Source organism: Odontesthes bonariensis, chromosome 20, assembly GCF_027942865.1.
Source record: "Odontesthes bonariensis isolate fOdoBon6 chromosome 20, fOdoBon6.hap1, whole genome shotgun sequence".
Taxonomy (NCBI): Eukaryota; Metazoa; Chordata; class Actinopteri; order Atheriniformes; family Atherinopsidae; genus Odontesthes; species Odontesthes bonariensis.
In genome coordinates, this window is record NC_134525.1 from 21,402,083 (window position 1) to 21,418,996 (window position 16,914).

At 41.0% G+C, this 16,914-nt stretch overlaps 1 protein-coding gene across 7 annotated transcripts in view; it reads right to left on the bottom strand.

Annotated features, from left to right (window-relative positions):
• Nucleotides 1–501: 501 nt before the first annotated feature.
• The window catches only part of cacnb2a (calcium channel, voltage-dependent, beta 2a), a 66,136-nt gene continuing 49,723 nt past the window's right edge, over nt 502–16,914 (bottom strand). For 5 of the 7 annotated variants that reach the window (XM_075452904.1, XM_075452907.1, XM_075452909.1 and 2 more), the window contains 11 exons: nt 14,435–14,557; nt 14,203–14,339; nt 14,006–14,082; nt 13,577–13,710; nt 9,157–9,237; nt 8,991–9,049; nt 7,853–7,962; nt 5,650–5,801; nt 3,746–3,841; nt 3,046–3,228; nt 502–1,705 (listed from right to left, as the gene is read on the bottom strand). In XM_075452904.1, coding sequence (XP_075309019.1) covers nt 959–1,705; nt 3,046–3,228; nt 3,746–3,841; nt 5,650–5,801; nt 7,853–7,962; nt 8,991–9,049; nt 9,157–9,237; nt 13,577–13,710; nt 14,006–14,082; nt 14,203–14,339; nt 14,435–14,557 — 1,899 coding nt within the window. In that variant the 3' untranslated portion in view covers nt 502–958. Of the gene's footprint in view, nt 1,706–3,045; nt 3,229–3,745; nt 3,842–5,649; nt 5,802–7,852; nt 7,963–8,990; nt 9,050–9,156; nt 9,238–13,355; nt 13,376–13,576; nt 13,711–14,005; nt 14,083–14,202; nt 14,340–14,434; nt 14,558–16,914 lie in introns of all 7 variants that reach the window. The other 2 variants (XM_075452906.1, XM_075452910.1) reach the window with 1 other exon arrangement.

Genomic DNA, 16,914 nt, shown 5'->3' on the forward strand with positions numbered 1-16,914 from the left:
AAGATGAGCCGTGTGACTCACTTAACCTGTTTGGGGTTTTAATGTATTGGCTGATCAGTGTATCAACGGCAGAACGGTGTTGATGTGCTCAGTGTGTTCGGCACACCTCACTAAACCTCCATCCATCCACCCATTTTCTATACCCGCTTAATCCGTCGGTCGGGTCGCAGGGGAGCTGGAGCCTATCCCAGCGGTCCCTCACTAAACCTAATACAGTCTAATACAAAGGTCCTGCACCAAATCGCGAAGGTGTCGCTGAGGTTTTGATTCAACTTTATGACTATTTCTAAAGCTGCAGTTCGTGGACAAACCTTACAAAAAGGAACACTGTATTAATGCAAAGCAAGTCAAAGTTATTGTAAAGTTTAACCTACATCTCTCTAAAGCAGCTTCAACCTTCATGAGGGGAAGATTTATAGCCGGACTGTTGCATTAGAGTGCATTAATTTCAGCTTGGTGACCCCAATAAACTGAAAACCGGGTTCAAGTAGACACAAGCAAATTTCCCAAATTGCCAAACTCATCCGCAGTTACAGCATAAAACTATGTTGGCTGGTCAACCCTTGCAGTAGTCTGAAGGAACAAAATATTCAAGTGGTAGCAAGCAATAAAAATTATTAATAATAGAAATAATAAAAATTATAATGCTAATCACAGAAAGCACAGCTCAGTACAGAAAAAAATTCTGCTTTCGTGTCATGCTTTATCAAACACAGGTTTAAAATATGCATATTTGAGAATATTCATGCATATCCACACATAAACAATGTCTATGCATAGATACACACATACATATATTCATATATTTATATTTGTATCTATGTAATCAAAATCCTGCAAAAGATGCAGAGAATTTACAAAGAAGTGTACATAAATAGGATGCTGTGGTTTCAGGGTTTAGCAGCATGATGGGAGAACAGAACGGAATCCGGAGGAGCCTCAGCAGGGGTTCGCTCTGTCACTGGTGGATGTACGAGTCTCTGCCCCACTCCCCTGCTTCACCCCTCTTTTTGGGAGCCACCTCCCCCTCTCGGTCCCTCTCTCTGTCCCGGTCGTAGTAGTGGTGGTGGTGGTCACGTGCCGGCCGGTGGTGGTGGTGAGAGCGCTGCTTGTTCCGCTCGTTATGGTCCTGCTCGCGCTCCTTGGAGCGGTGGTGTCCCGTGCTGTGGCCGGCCTCGTCCGCCCCGCTGCGGTGATGGTGGCGGTGGTGATGGTTGTGGTCCCGGTGGGGCAGCGGCTCATAGCGCTGCTGCTGCTGGGGGTGTCCCTCCCCTAGATCCTCGTCAATCTCATCCTCCTCGTCCTCCTCGTCCTCCTCGTCCTGGTGGTGGAGCTGAGCCCGCGGCTCTATGTAAGCTGAGTCTTTGCTCTCTCGGCTCTCGGGGGTCTCAGAGTCCAAAGTCTCCTGCCGGGAGAGGCCCCTGGCTTTATTGTGGTGGTGGTGGTGGTGGTGGTTGTGGTGCTCAGTCCTGGTAGAAGATGATCTGTGGTGGATGTGTTGAGGTCTCTTGGAGGACTCTGTCCTAAGGGGCCTCTCCTCTTCCTCTTCCTCCCCCTCCCCCTCTGCCTCTGCGTCTGCATCAGCCTGGTCCGGGTTCTGGTGGTGGTGATGGTGGTGGTGGTGATGATGATGGTGCTGGTACTCCTCTTTGGAGCCTTTGCTCTCGACTAACGCCTTTTCTCCTTTTTGCTCTGCACTGTTGCCCTGAAATCAGTGACACACATCTGTCAGCAGGATGTAAAAAAAAACAGGAATCCTCACTGCAAACACACACAAACCAATACTCACCCCCCCGCCCCCTCCTGCACAGACACACACACACACAATTGAAAACATTAACTCACACTTGAGCACACACTTGCTTTTCAATTCCACCGAGGGTTTGCTTGCATGTTGCACACCTCAGTATCAACCTTCATCACACGGCATTGTCAAACTTACCACACCAGCAAATACAAGCTCACTCCTGCTCCTCATCAATATCAGCATTGTCCTCATTCTCAGCCTTACATTTCCATTGTGATGGCAGTGGATGGAGAAAAGGTAGAGGTGAGGACTTACAAAACATTTACAAACTAGTCAAATGACCAACGAAGGGGTTGGTTGTTAAATCATCTACGACTAAATATCCTGTTTAGTCGTAAGATATAGTTAAGATTTTTGTTTTCACTGCTTCAGGTCCACAGGTCTCTTAAAAAGATTAGAACATTTCTGATAACATTTATCAGAGATTGAAACACACGTTGCAACATCATTGTTAGTATCTGATGAAGCCTCAGTTGGCACCTAAGTTCTGTTTTAGACTAACAAGGAAATAAATTCTTCTCATGTAAAAAGGTTGGTAAGTTTTAGCAAATTTACCGTCACAATCTCGGAAGTTTGCAGCCTTTCAAAATGTCCTCTGCTATCTCGCACTGTAATATGCACATTATGTTGCACATCCTTCAAAAGTGTAAATCGTAAAAAAGTAAACTATATCACACATAAACAGAAAAAATGTTTTTGTTCATCACATATATCATAGTTTTTAAAAACATGCAGTCTTATGCTTGTTAGGCCCTTCTTTATGATTACACCACTTTGCATTGACATGATCGGTGGCTTCTGACGGATATGTGTTTTTACAACAGCTGTGTTACATCCTGCAGCTGTAACGGACCATCAAGTGCTACTTTAAAATGGACAAAGCTTGAATTTATACCTCCATTTGTACTAATCTCTCCTTGTGATACCTCATGATTTCTCTGACGTACCTCCACTAAAAGCAGCTGAATTTTCAACCTGTTTGTTTAATCTCAGCCATACTTGTGCACCCCGGTAATAAAATATCTTGTTTTTGACAGATAAAATAGCAAATGTAAGGCAAAGCTTTCCCTCTAACTGGCTCAACTGTTCTGATTAACCATGCGATTAATTGAAGTAATTTCTTCACAGCTTTCTTAAATATGATGCTTCAAAGTTTTGCTGAACACAGGCCCATTGTAGGCCTCGTCCAGCACTGCCACCGTCTTGTGGTGGGGACTGACTCTGCTCAGCAACTGTACCTGCACACCGGAGGCCAGCGTCGGGCTGGAGGGCAGGGTAGCTGTGGCCAGCTTTGTTAGCAGTGGGTTAGGAGGGCTGCAGCTGGTGGGGTGAGTGCTCTTCCAGTAGGCCTCCAGGTAATCAGCCATGTGCTCACATGCATCCTCCAGCTGGTTCTCATCGAGGATGATGTCAAACATCTCCTGGGAAAAGCAAGACGGTCCCAGTTTAAGGAAATGAAATGGAGACATGACAAGGTCGAGAAAGCCAGACGGTTAAGTTACACAACTTCACTGGAGGACTGATTCTAGGCCAGTTCTGAAAAACACTACAATCAAAAATGAAAATAGAAACAAAATGCCAGAATTTAGTTAAACATACAGCCCACAGAAATAAATACCAAAGCATTACCAATTAATTCTCAGAAAATCTCAAAGTGTAATTCCCTCAAGATATTGACTGCTATTTGAATTAAATTAGGCTGCACTTTCACATGCTGGGGGTGCTTGCTTCATTTTCTAAAATAATAACTAAGAAGATTATCGAGGAATGGAAATAGAACTGGCAAGAGCGATGTAGCTTTCAGCAAAAGAAGGGGAGGAAAAAAAAGAAGGACTTCAAATATGCAAAACTGAAACTCAGAGCCAAAAAGGACAAAACTCTGGGTTATTATAAATTCTGGATTTCCATCAGAAGTAACATGGGTCTGTGGACACTCACGGGAGGGCACTGAGCCAGCTTGTCGGCGGCCACCATCTGAACATTGAGGTGTTTGGCCTGAGACTTGCCTCTCGACTTGATGAGCCGCTGCAGCACCTAAAGGGAAAGGAGACAGAGGGCAACACAATCATGGCTGTTTTTCACCAAAAAAAAAAAATTAATGTAACTTTATTCTTCTCAAAAAGAGGGGAAAAAAATGACTGAACAATGAAGTGAATAATAAAGGAATTTGAGGTTACAAGCAACTCTCTGCCATCTAGCCTTTTGGCTTGCGGCCTTTCACTGTGAATTGTCATCGAATCCAATCCAAAGTTTCTGCTGACCTTACGCCAAACAATTATACAAGCACAAAACGTTTTGGCGCCAGTTATCTCCATCATTTTGTGTTAGGTGGTCCTAAAACTCAGAGCGGTCTCAAGGTCGGACTTTTACGTTCCAATAAAAATAAAATGTGTTTAATAGTCGTCAGAAGTCTTTAGTCTTGTGTCACACAATCTGTGAGGTTCAATTACTCCAAAGATATCAATAGCCACTTCCAGCCCCACACGGGGAGCAAGCAGCGAGTCGGGCAGTAAACATGGAGGGGAGCCCAGGGAGGAGCAGGAGTGATAATAAGCCTCTGTTCTCCTGGACTGAGGAGAAACTGTTATAGTGTGTTATAGTGTGAACAAGAGTGAGTCTTTAGTGAGCTCTTTTATTTTGTATTACAACAGACTCCTGAGAACGCCACAAAATGATTCGCTACTTATAACATCTTATCTTCAATCACTTTTGTAGGATGGACAGACCATACTGACCCTGTCCTAAGCCAGGCCCGCGGCATCGTGCAGTGTCTCCTCTTCTTCTTTTTGGCAGTTTTTTTTTTTCTGACCAAACCACACACAGAAAGGCAGCTGTAGCCAAAGTCTGCCTCTCTTTTTTATGATCCATTTTTCAACAGTTTATACTCCAGTATATTTCCACCGGGAGCATGATGAGAAAAATCTCAAAAGGAATTTAGCTAAAGTCTTGTGAGTAGCGACCCCGCACCGCCGCAATCTTTGAAAAGTCTCCAGTCTTTGACTAAAATCTTCTGTGACCAGAAGGCATAAAACCCTCATATTGTTGAATATGAACAAATGTTTTAGGTCCCAGACTTCATGCTGCTCTATGTGTGAGCCTGAAAATATCTATTCCAACTTTTTCTCACCGTAATACCAAAGACCCGTGCAGAGATACACTAGATCAATAAAACAATGTCTAAAAGCACAGTACGGAGGTAATCTGAAGAGGATGAACTATTTCTGTTGATGCCTCAGACGCGTTTACCTGATTTTACTTTTCTGTGCTTCCACCTAATTAAATACTTCTTCGCAGAATTAAATTAAAGCCTACAAAAATACTGTCATTATCCCTTCAGTGTATGTATGAAGTGGCAGCTGGGTGCGACTGAGGGGACAGATGATAAAGAGCAATTTATGTGATCCCGCTGTGAGAGTGATTCACTCTGCTGACACTCTGATTTAAAGCCTGCCTCTCGTGTCTTTTTAGCGGTGCCTTCTCTCATTTTGTGTGTTACTCAAATGGCTGTTTTTTTTATTGATCTGTGAATCATGAGCCTTGTTTTTTTTACACTTGCCGAAGGTCAGAACGATGAATCAGGCCTCTCTTGCGTTTTCTGGCTCTCAAACCAGCAGTCACGTCTGAGAAGCTGGATTTAAAATCGCAGCCAGTGAGAGAGCTCAGTCCCAGAATGAACCACACGGGCCGTGACAAGACACAACCACAATAAACCGCCTGACGTGACTGAAACCTAATCTACGAGAGTGGATGCAACGTCGTCTTCATTCATCGCCTTGTCCTTGTTTTTCGTCACTGCATATGTACGCAGGATATTTGCACTGCCCTCTTGTAATGTTTCTCACCTTGGGAGAGGTGATCTTGACGTAGACAATGATGGGAGCGAGGGAAGTCTTCCCCAGCTGTGACGGGTGGTTGATGGTGTCAGCGTCCAGAACCACCAGCTGTAGCGTTCGGGCCAGCTCGAAAATCCGCTCGATCTCACTCTGGACTTCAGCTGAAGGGAGAAGCAGAGGTTCTGATTTAAAAGAAAAAACTTTTTACTGCAGCTGCAGCAAAATCGTTGTCATGATTTATAGTTTTCCAGTGGAGACGTTTTGTGTCATTTAAGCTTGGGTTTCACATTTTATACACAAGCTTGATCTTCATCTTGTTTATTGTTCTACATGTATTTTTTTTTCTTATGTATTTGCTATATTGTGATATAGACAAAAAAGGTTAAAAGAAAGATATACTTTAGTATAACATGGCCTGAGCTTGCTAACTATACACCTGGATCAAGCTCCCATTCATAAAAAAATATATACCAGATAAAGTTGACAGGCAGGAAAGCAACATCGACACTTATTTAAAGGAAAGACTTTACAGGAGATTTGCTGTTATCCACAACTCTAAAATGTAGTGTAGACTGATTAAAAGCCCACACATGGGAAGCTTCAACACAGCTGACCTAAAACTCAACTCAACTCAAACTTTATTTATAGAGCACATTTAAAACAACCAGGGTTGACCAAAGTGCTGCGCAGATTAAAAGCAGCAAGGATGTTATATTTTAAATCATCCAGCTGTGATGACATAATAAATATATTTTACCGCTGTTTTCAAAGCTTCCAAACATTATATGAATCTAATTAGTGTTTTATTCTTACAAATAATACAAAATAGATACACACTTGAAATCAATTTTAGACTGTCATTTTGTTCTTTATATAAAAACAATGGACTTAAAATGATCTCATGGCTTTCACAACCAGGTTCAACAACTCAGGTTTAACAATCGATCCAAAAGTTGTTGAGATACCCCCTATGGTGCCGGCTGGGTAGAAAAACTGTTATCAAATATTTATTCTTATTACACAGAGAAACAGGCACCTTCAGGTTTTTTTCTTGTTTTTTCATGACATGAAAAATATGACTGAAATGCATCATTGATTCAGTGCTAGACCTCCATCTTCCTGCACCATGGAGGCTGAAATATTTAAAAGACATCATGATATAAGGCTTTCTGTAGACACTAATAGCTCTGAAGGGAGCTTCGAGTCATGTGATGTTACCTTTAACAAATACTGACTGCTAAAACACACAACCCACTCTTTGAAAGATTTTTCCTGCAAAAGCCAAGTCCAACAAATAGAAGGAAATCACAGCAACGCTTCGTGACGACCAGTCATGGCAAAGTCTGAAGTGACAAAACATTGGAGTCTCAGCTTAGTCAAAGTAGAATTATTTGAGGAAAATAGGCCAGTGTGGTAAAACAATTTCACTAGTTTCCAGTGCTGAATTTAGCTCAAATAATTCATTTTCCCCTGAAAGTAAATTAGCTGCCAGCCTAAATCACTTTTTCTGAAATGAACTTCATAAAATAAAATTAGATTTAAACAGGAAACAAATGGACGGCAAAGATTACACGACATCTTGCTGAGGGATGGAAGTCTGATGAAGTAAAAAAAAAACTAAGCCGGCTGTGTGTGGGAATCACTAAATACGAGAAGCTTTGGGTCAGACAGAGAGGGTAAATCTGTCTCACTCTTCGGTTCATCATTAGAAAATGGGGCTTTAAAAAAAAAGAAGTGGAAAAAGGTCAAATCATCAAGTTATAAAGGTATTAGCTCAATGATGGCGGGATGATAAATATTTAAATACGAGACGTGTTTTGCTTCCTTTAAACACATCTGCAGGGATTTGTAACTCAGCTGTGGCTGCTGACCGATGCTTCTGCTGATATATAGCACAGATTATCCCCATCACCTCTGTTTGACTCAGGAATCTCTTTCATTGCAATCACATCTAAACTCCCATCAACCTCGGTCAAATCAGAGCGGTTCTTGATCTTGTTATCGTGCGTTTATGCTTCTATGCTGCTATCTTTCATTCCCAACAAAAGAGGCCAGACAAGGCCAGTCAGAGCCTTCGGGAGTTATCGTTGCTGTTGTCAAGAGTTTCTTTAATTGTTTCCTTCCTTCCCCACGTAAACCGGTCTCCTTGAAAACATTATGAATCAAAACACCAGATGTTTCCAGAGGTTTCGGCGATTTAGAACCAACTTACCCAGGTTTGAGCGCGTGTTGGAGCGTTCGATGATGGCGTGCTTGCTGGGATTGTTAAGGACTGAGCGCTTGGCGAGAGAGATGTCAGCCGTGACACGAGTGATCGATATTCTGACACAAGAGAAGAGAGAATCAATTAGCTTACTACCAAAAAAATGGACTTGAAATGTAAAAAGAAAGGCATAATCTGGTCGTCGTTTCTCTGTTGCTCGAGCAAATCTGTTTTTTAAACACCACTGCAGGTTTCGAATCATGAAGAGAAATCCCATCATTTTACACTGTGCAGGCCATCATAACTGTTCAGGGTAAGTTACTGGTTTTATGCAGATATCGGGCTGTGATTCAGAAGAAAGAAAATAGTTCCTACACGAAAGTAGTCATAATGGGATTTGGGACTTTTCATGAGACATTGTTGTGGAGTTTGTATGCATGTCTGCAACTTTGCCATCTCTGCACGTCTGTCTCACTTTGGTGTTTGGTTTGGTTACCCCTCTCTGGCTTTTACCTGCCGCATATTCACAAACTGTTGAGTCTGGACATGTATTTGAAGCTCAACTACTAACGATTCATGAGAGACCAAATATTTTTTGACCTTATAATACCAACCAAAATGAACTTTTTTGGGATATTTTGAAACTTAACTCCAATATTTCACTGTATATTGATGGAAAACGAGTCTTATGCACATCCTTAAACAAAGGCAGATATGCCATGATGTCTGAGGATACTCAGAGAAAGTGAGTGTTGTATTTGATAATTATTCATGAATATCTTGAGAAAAAGTAAGAGAAACTAACACCAAATTAAAGACAAACCAGTTTTATTTTTCTAATCAAAGAAATAGTATTCTCTGCAGCTTCTGATGGTCTAAGTGGATCTTGGTGTTGTGTAACTTCATGGCCTCAACTTTGAATAAGGAGAATCCGGCTCTGCTCCAGGGCCCACTATAGCCTATTAAGGACATGTAGAAGGCCTATTTAAAGCAGCAGCACACATCTCCAGGCCAAACAAACTTGTTACACACTCCCTCTGCTAACCTCAGGGGACAGATAAATACCAGCCGATGGATGTGGAGAGAGGAAGAATGAGGAAGGAAGCGGGATGAGAGCCTGCTTTTTAAAAGGTCACTTGGAACTTACCTTCCTTCAAATCTGTGTTTCAAAAAGTCAAAGAGGGCTTTTTGCATCATATCTGTCACCTGCGGACAGAAGATTCAGGAGACAAGACGAATAAAGACCACAAATTTTTTTTTTTTACAATGAGGAACCAAGTCGTTGTGTTTGAAACGTCAACTTGTCGACGCACCTCGTAGCCCTTCAGTGACGGTCCAACCAGAACCACGGGCCGCATGGAAGGCACAACGTCATATGGAGGAATGTGTTCCGTCTTTGAAGGATACAGGAAGCAGGAAAACAGTTACACATTCATGAAGACAAAGTTAACACCGTCACAAATCACATGAAGGGTTGGAGCAACAGGGAAATAGACAATCTAAAAGCGCTGACATTTTTGAACCATGAAACGAGATGTCTGAGCGGGCCCGACACAACACAAGCGAGCTTTGATGTATAATAAGACTTGCTCTACAAATTTTGATGTTATTTTTTATGTTTACTGATGTTATATTTCAAAGGTGCTAGGGTAAACAATAATATTTCAGACCTTACATCTTGTCTCATGGCTTTTGGAAACCCAAAAGAAAAACAAAACAAAAACCCAAATTACAGGAAAGGTTAGTCAGAAAGGGGGGAGAAGGACAGCAGATCAACAGAGGCTAGGACCGAAAAACTTTGGGCCATAGTTGCAGAAACATGCTCGCTGCTGTCAGGACAAAGTGGGACCTCAGTTTGTGGAACAGCCTCAGTTGACATCAACATTTCGACCTATTGCAGACGCCTGACCGATATCAGCGCAGACACTAACTAAATTTAGTGGAGCGGCTCAGTCCATTAAGTGATTATTGCACATAACATGGTTATATTCTAAATGTCAGACAGATGATAATTCTTATAAGCGTCGCCCTTTAAAAAACTATGTGTTTGAAAACAATAGAAAGAAATAGGACAAAAATTCTTGATGTTAAATAAACTGTCGACCGTGTTGGGACGTCCACAACAAAAGGTAAAAGTTTGGATATCTTTTCGTCAGATGAAAGTCAGATGTTTAGTCTTTCCGTTTTCGTGCCACGGTGACTCTTGGCCTCATGTTACTTTATGCATAAAGCTGGTCCCAATCGTTTTTCCGTGTTCAGGTTTACAGATTTTAAATTCAGGGAAGAGTGAATATTGACTTTAACATGTTCCAGAGCCAAAATGAGAGCATTTGCTGGCTTTTTTTTGTTGTGGCCTGTGAAAACAAACTGGTTACCTGTGAAGTCTGAAGCATTTTCACACGATAGCTAAAGTCCAGATGAAATTTGTTTTCATGTTATCTGGAGGGAAAGTTTCTTAATCTTAAATTTCTGTATAGAGTACATTTACTAAATTTCAGAAAATCTGTTCATAAACTAATTATGATTCAGTATGCAACTTAACTAAATATATAATATCTTATTTACAGCAATTCAATTCTGTGAAGGTAGAAGGCGAGCAGCATCTCGTGAGGAACGCTCTCCTCTTATCAGCATCTGCCAGGGTTTTTTTTTTAAAAAAAAAGGAGGGAGCTATCGATATTGGAAATGGACCACATTGAGAGAAAGTCAATCACGCTGCAAATAGCAACATAAACAATATAGATCTTTAGGTCTGGGCCGGCTGGATTACTGTCAGTTTCCTGCACATGGCAAACAAATTCTTTTATTCTGAGTTGATGCATTTATGCGTGAGTTTTAAAAGTTACAAAAGAAAGATAAGCTCTGGATCACTTTTGCAGGGATTGTGTGTCAGATCTGCTCTTAACAACCAGGTGTTGGGCAGAAATCTAATACCTTTAAAAAGCCAGCGTTTTGGCTCATAAAACATTAAGCTGTTCTTTCTGTGAAGTGATAGTCAGTGGGATTTCCAAGTCACGAAAATAATCTTGAAACACTTTAAAAACAAGTTTCTTTTTTTTCTTGACATGATTTTAGAGGCCAGCAGTCTTAGCGTGCATCAAAACATGACGCTCAAGGTGTTATCATGCAGGGACCTGGCAAAAAAAGGGCAGCCTCTGTGCCAGCTGGATCCTTACAATATGGCACATAAACACACCAAATTACTCAAAATTCAATGCAAAGTGACATAAACTGCAGCTCCTGGATTTCCCAGTAAATATTTTGTGCTTTAATCTTGAAAAACAAATTCTCAATGGAAGCCTGTAGTTTCAGAATGAAATGTTTTTTTCATTTCACGGTTTCATCAAGGAAAACCCAAACTGAGCTCACAGTGATGATTTATTTCTTTAAATGTTTGGCCAAACTGAATATACTTTGAATACACAATAATTTTTCGGTAGAAGCTTCAGATGGAATACTTGTTACTGAAATTTTCATTCTCAATGAAAACTTTTTACTTGTATCTTCGATGAACAAGAGCACTTCTGTTTGAATCTGACTGGGAATGAAATTGTTGCTGCTGCTTGTCCCAGGCATCTGATGGAGCGTGTTTAAAAAATACATGAAAACGTCATCCCACTGGAGGAGCATTTAAATAATTCATTTTTTTTAAACAAAAACAGCACGCGATCTAACTTGAAGCACCAAGGAGGGCAGACGCCTGTGAAGCAGAGAGCAGGTCTGGAGGGACTTTGGATTATATCATTCACCACAATGTTATTTTCTTAGTCACTTCTTATCTACCCTGACGCTCAAGCTGCTCACTCAATTTGTGTTTCAGAGGATTTATTTTGACTCACTTCTTGCAGTCTATCACCAGCTCTTACTCACTGCTCCGCTTCTCTTTCTGCCTAACGTTTGCTGTCGTCATTGAGCTTCCCCAGGGATGTTGTGGGAACTGAGGCTCACTGCTGCCGAGTAACATAAGGGTATTAATGAACAATGTGGTCCTGCCCAAATACTTTTGCTAGCCACAGTTAACTCTTGGATTACACTGTAAATAAGCTAAACAAGGCTTAATATCATCCTGTGTTTGCCTGAAAGATTTCTGTGTAAGTTTGCAACATTTTTGTCATTTTAGAAAAAAAAGACTTTGAATGTTGTTGGCCTGATTTATATGATCGTAACATATATAAATACAACATATTGTAACAGGAAGTACTTACATCAGCTCTTAATGACAAACATTTACAGTTTACGGTCATGTATATAGAGTTAAAGGGAAAGTCTGATATGACGTGAAAAATACTTAATTTTTGCTGAGTTTTAGGTGAGAAGTTTGATTCTTCACCTCTACACGTCTGCCTTCTAAATAAGGAGTCGGAGCCAGCAGCTTTAACGCTCATTATCTTCTTTGATTTAGCCATAAAAAAAAAGCTCAAGGGCAAAATGATGAGGCTTTAATTTGCCAAGCAATTTCTTGGCTGTTAGGAGAGTTTTATGCTGGACAGGCCGTTAACCCATTTGCAGTTTTTGTTCAAAGCTTCTTATTGTAGCTTTATATATAGTCATGTGAAATGGAAAATACCCGCTTTCCATCTTCAGATTTTACACATCAAGACATATTAATAAATCATCTGCTCCTTACCAGGTCTTAAAAATGAGGTTGACATAACTTCAGATGAAAAACAACACATGACATATCACACTTTGTAATAGTCCTTTCATAAGAAATACAGAAGCAGTGTGTGAAAATCTGAGTGCAGTCTTACTGTATCTTAAGTTTCGGTCAGTTGCTGCTAATTAAATGCACTTGTTTAACTGGTAACATCAGTAAGTGTGAGCACCTCTATAAAAGTTTTTGTCAGTTTTTCTTGTCTGGAGCATTCAGGTGTGTGTTAGGCCAGTCAAAGCCCAGACCTCAACCTGATTGAAATGCATCTTGTGGGACCATATGAGAGCTGTGTGTGAATAAATTTCCGAAAAACTCAATGATCATAAAGAAGATGACGTGAGAGACTGGTTACGTCCCACAGAAAACGGTTACTTCAACTGATTGCTGGTAAAGACGACTCTACAAGCTGCTGAATCATGGGGCGTACTTCGTTTTCACACTCTGCTTCTGCATTTTGGCTCAGATTTTGTTAAATAAACAACAACGCAGTGTAACATGTTGCGTTGTTGCTCACCTGAGTTAAATTGACCTAATAATAAAAACTGGTAAGGACCAGATGATTTTTTAAATGTTATGATTCATTACATGTTATCATTAAATGAGGGTGTTTTTACTTCTACACCACTGTTAATCAAACATTGCCATTCTTACCCTGCTCTGAGCAATAAAGCAAATAAAAAGAGCTGCTCACACTGAGGTCTCACTAAGTCACACTCACAAGACCAAGACGACACAGAAGTTCGCAGGAATAATGAAGTGGGTGTGACGTCAGTAAAAGGGCGGGATCTCTTATTTAGGAAATGTAGGGTTTGTACAGCTTAGATCAAGGAGGCTGCTGCTCCGCACACCAATACTTACCGACTTCTGCTTCTGCTTAGCTGTGGTGAGACGGAAGAGGAAAGAGAGAGAGGTTAAGAAGAGACATGCATGCTAATAGCGGCGTGCACGCCGAAAGGACAAGGACAATGGTGTTGACAAACAGGACGGGCGCTGAGTGAGGCCGAGCGGCCACAGGCATTTAAGTCCGAGCCGTGCCAGCTGACAGAGAGGAAGAGACGATGGGTTGTTCAAGAGTTTACCTTCTTAAAGAAGGGCATTCGTTTCTCTTTTGCTAGGGGTGATATGACAGTGTTTGGACTGGCTTTAGGGGAGCGCAGGTTGACTGGAAGCTCATTGTCCTCGGGGTCTAAGCCTGTGGCATCTATGTCAATGGCTACCCACACAGACAGACAAGAGCATCATCACACGCAGGTGAACACAGGTGACCACAGGTAATGGGGAACATTTCACATCAATAATACCACAGAATGTAGATAACACACAGAGAAAAATGAAACATGTAAAGGTACATTTATGGCAAGATTAATCTCTGCTTAACTGAAAATTGGAAGAATGTAGTGAAGCTACATGTTGGTCAAAAGTTAAAAGTTAAAAGTTGGTGTAAAGGACTAAAGACTTAAATAAGTGTGAAGTTCAAATCTTTAGAATTTGCCTCTGAAGCTACTTACCAGACGAAGGAGGAGTAGATTTCCGTGAGTTAGGAACAACTTCACCCAAACTAGATGATGAGTTGGCTCCCAGTTTACTGAAACAAGAGAGGGTGTTTGGCATGTGAGATCAACAAACCAAACCAAACAAGTCCAAATCCATTTTAAATAATCGAAAAGCCAAGGTGAAGGACTTTGGTGCAGACAACGCTTCCTACCTGGAGTGGAACTTGCCCTGTTTGGCTCTCTGCTCCTGGAGGATGCGAGTGTTTTCAAGCTTCACTGGACTGGGGATGAAGCCGATTTCACAGCCTTCTTTCACCAGGCGTCCTATCCACCAGTCATTGTTGAATTTCTACGCAAAATAATACAAGACAGTTATCAGGAGCATCTTCCTTGTGAGCATCACTCTCTTGAATATGAACACTAAAAGGGAAGTCAATCACTTACCTCTTTGACGTGGAGGAAGTCTTTCGCCTCAAAGGAAATTGCCATGCCTGGTACGGGGACATCGTCATCATGGTTCGGGCTGTAGTTGACATTTGTGCGAACAGCAAATGCAACTGGTTTGGTCTAGCAGAAGGCAGAAAAACAGGAGGAGAAATGAAAATGTCAGACAGTGCAGAAGATTTAAATGACTCTAAAAGGAACAAAACAAAAAACAAAAGAAGTTAAATAGCTTCAGAATGAGAGGGGAGACATTACTATATGTTTAAAGTTAGATAATTTGGTTTATCACAGGTGGGGGGAAATTTCCGATCCTTAGCTGCATTGCTATTCGGACATGGAGGATTCTAAATCGATTCACAAACGTCAAAATTTCGATTATCTAAATAAAGTAATACAGACGGTTCTAAAATGCGGAACTAAGAAGCAACGTCGGAAGCGAACTGGACAAGAGCCACGTTATTATGATGTTTTCAAGGTGTAGTGCAGGGAAATATGATCCCCTGTGAACACTTTGTCTTTTATTTAGAAAATTAACCAGATGTGTTGTTTCTGCGCTCGACTTCCTGTCCCGCACGATCTGCTCTGTGCTGGTGCGTTGCTCCGGAGCGCCGCAGCTGTGACGGAGCCGGTGGAAGCACAGTCATTAATTAGAATTGAAACGTATCAGCCGGAGTGCAACACACAAGCATTTGATGGAATTTAAGGGTTAACTCGATTCCACCCGATATAACCTTCCAGTTTTCACGCATTTCCATTAGTTTAATAAAATATAATGGAAATGAATTCAACTCCGGTTTCTTATTACAAATGCACTGTTTTTCAAAATGGCAAGTTATGAATGCTTATTCAGTGAGACAAAAAGAAATGTTGTGAAAAAGTGCATCAACATATATATAAATTAAAGACCCATCAATAATCGTTTTATAATCAAATCTTAGCCCCTGAATCGTAATCGTAGTCGAATCGTGAGGTGCCCAAAGATTGCCACCCCTAGCTGTGATTCTTGTCTTTGTCAGAGATGTGAAAATAACTTTGGGTGACAGAAACATGCAGGCTCTGACTCATGCAGACCTGTTCTTCCTTCCACAAATGATTTAGCTACTGTGCTGCATGTCTACAACACATTAAAGCATTTACCTGTTTCAATTCAGGTGCAACATGTCAGCATCTTTAGAGGTAACTGCTTCAACACCTTGAGTAAAACAAGACTCTTGTCTTGCACTTGTTCATAAGAAGCACAAGCAGCACTCGTGTAAATCAGTCCAACAATCTTTACGATGGCAGAATCAATACTGACCTTCCTGTTGATAACTGCCGCCCTTCCTCTTTAGGACAAACAGTTATTGAGATAAAGCAAAAACTGAAAGAAATATATCTCAGCAGGGTGTGATATAGCTATCTGTCACATGAACTATTCACACTGTTTCAAACAGTAACTTTTTGTGTTTAAACCCTAATATTTCTGCACCAAGCAGAAACAGAGTACATCTCCTCTGCCTACAGTGGCATTCAATTTCTATAAAACAGGGTTACATCTCAAAATAAATGTGAAGGGACAATAACTAGTTTCTGGATTTGAGTTGCAAGGGCAGGAGATCCAGTAAAGACACAGATCCTTTTAAGAATTACATGAAATGCTTTTGGACATAATCTTGGAGCCAGTTTGGCAGCAGTGGCTGCAACATTTGGCAGTTTGGTCATGCCCTGGACCAGATTACATTTGCTCTGCCTTTGACGGAGTGACAAGCCCGACAGAAGTCAACTGAACAGCCAAAATGAATGCACAAGGATGTGGCTTAGACTAATCTCCCCCACATAAACTCAAATGATAAATATTTAACTGCAAATAAAGGAGCGTAAAAAAGAGAGAAACGGTGTGTATTTGGTTGGGACCCAAAATGAACCCTGTAGATCAGAGCTTTGATACTTATGATGCAGTCGGACTTATACAGATTCTGAGAAACGCTTTTCAAAGGGCACTCAAATCTGGCCTGCTGTTGTGGTTTCATCATAGAAGGAGCACAATCTGATTTTATTTTAGCAACCCAAATATAAAAAGTACCAACAGAGTGAGGTAATGTCCACAGCAGTTTCAGGTCTGCATGATACATGTAAGAGGAAAAGTAGATACTCTTAATTCGTTCTGATTTAGAACAGAAACAGGTTCATAATGTGCTATTTAAAGCAGAATATTTTTTTCAGCTATGTTACTATCACTTGTAAAGTTGATTCACTGGAAGTCTTGACCTACACTTTACTGTTAGCACAATGTCCATAATCTGAGGAAGAAAAACAATGTGGTTATTGATTTATTTGCTGTGTTTTTGGCTGTATCAGCAAAGTCCATTAGGGAGGGTGTAATGATTACCTGAAAAAACATCAGAACCCGATTTTAATTAGAAAGATATAATTACATCAGTACAACAACACCCGGGGTGAAAAAAACCATAAACCGGTCAGTGCGCCGATTCTGTGGTTAA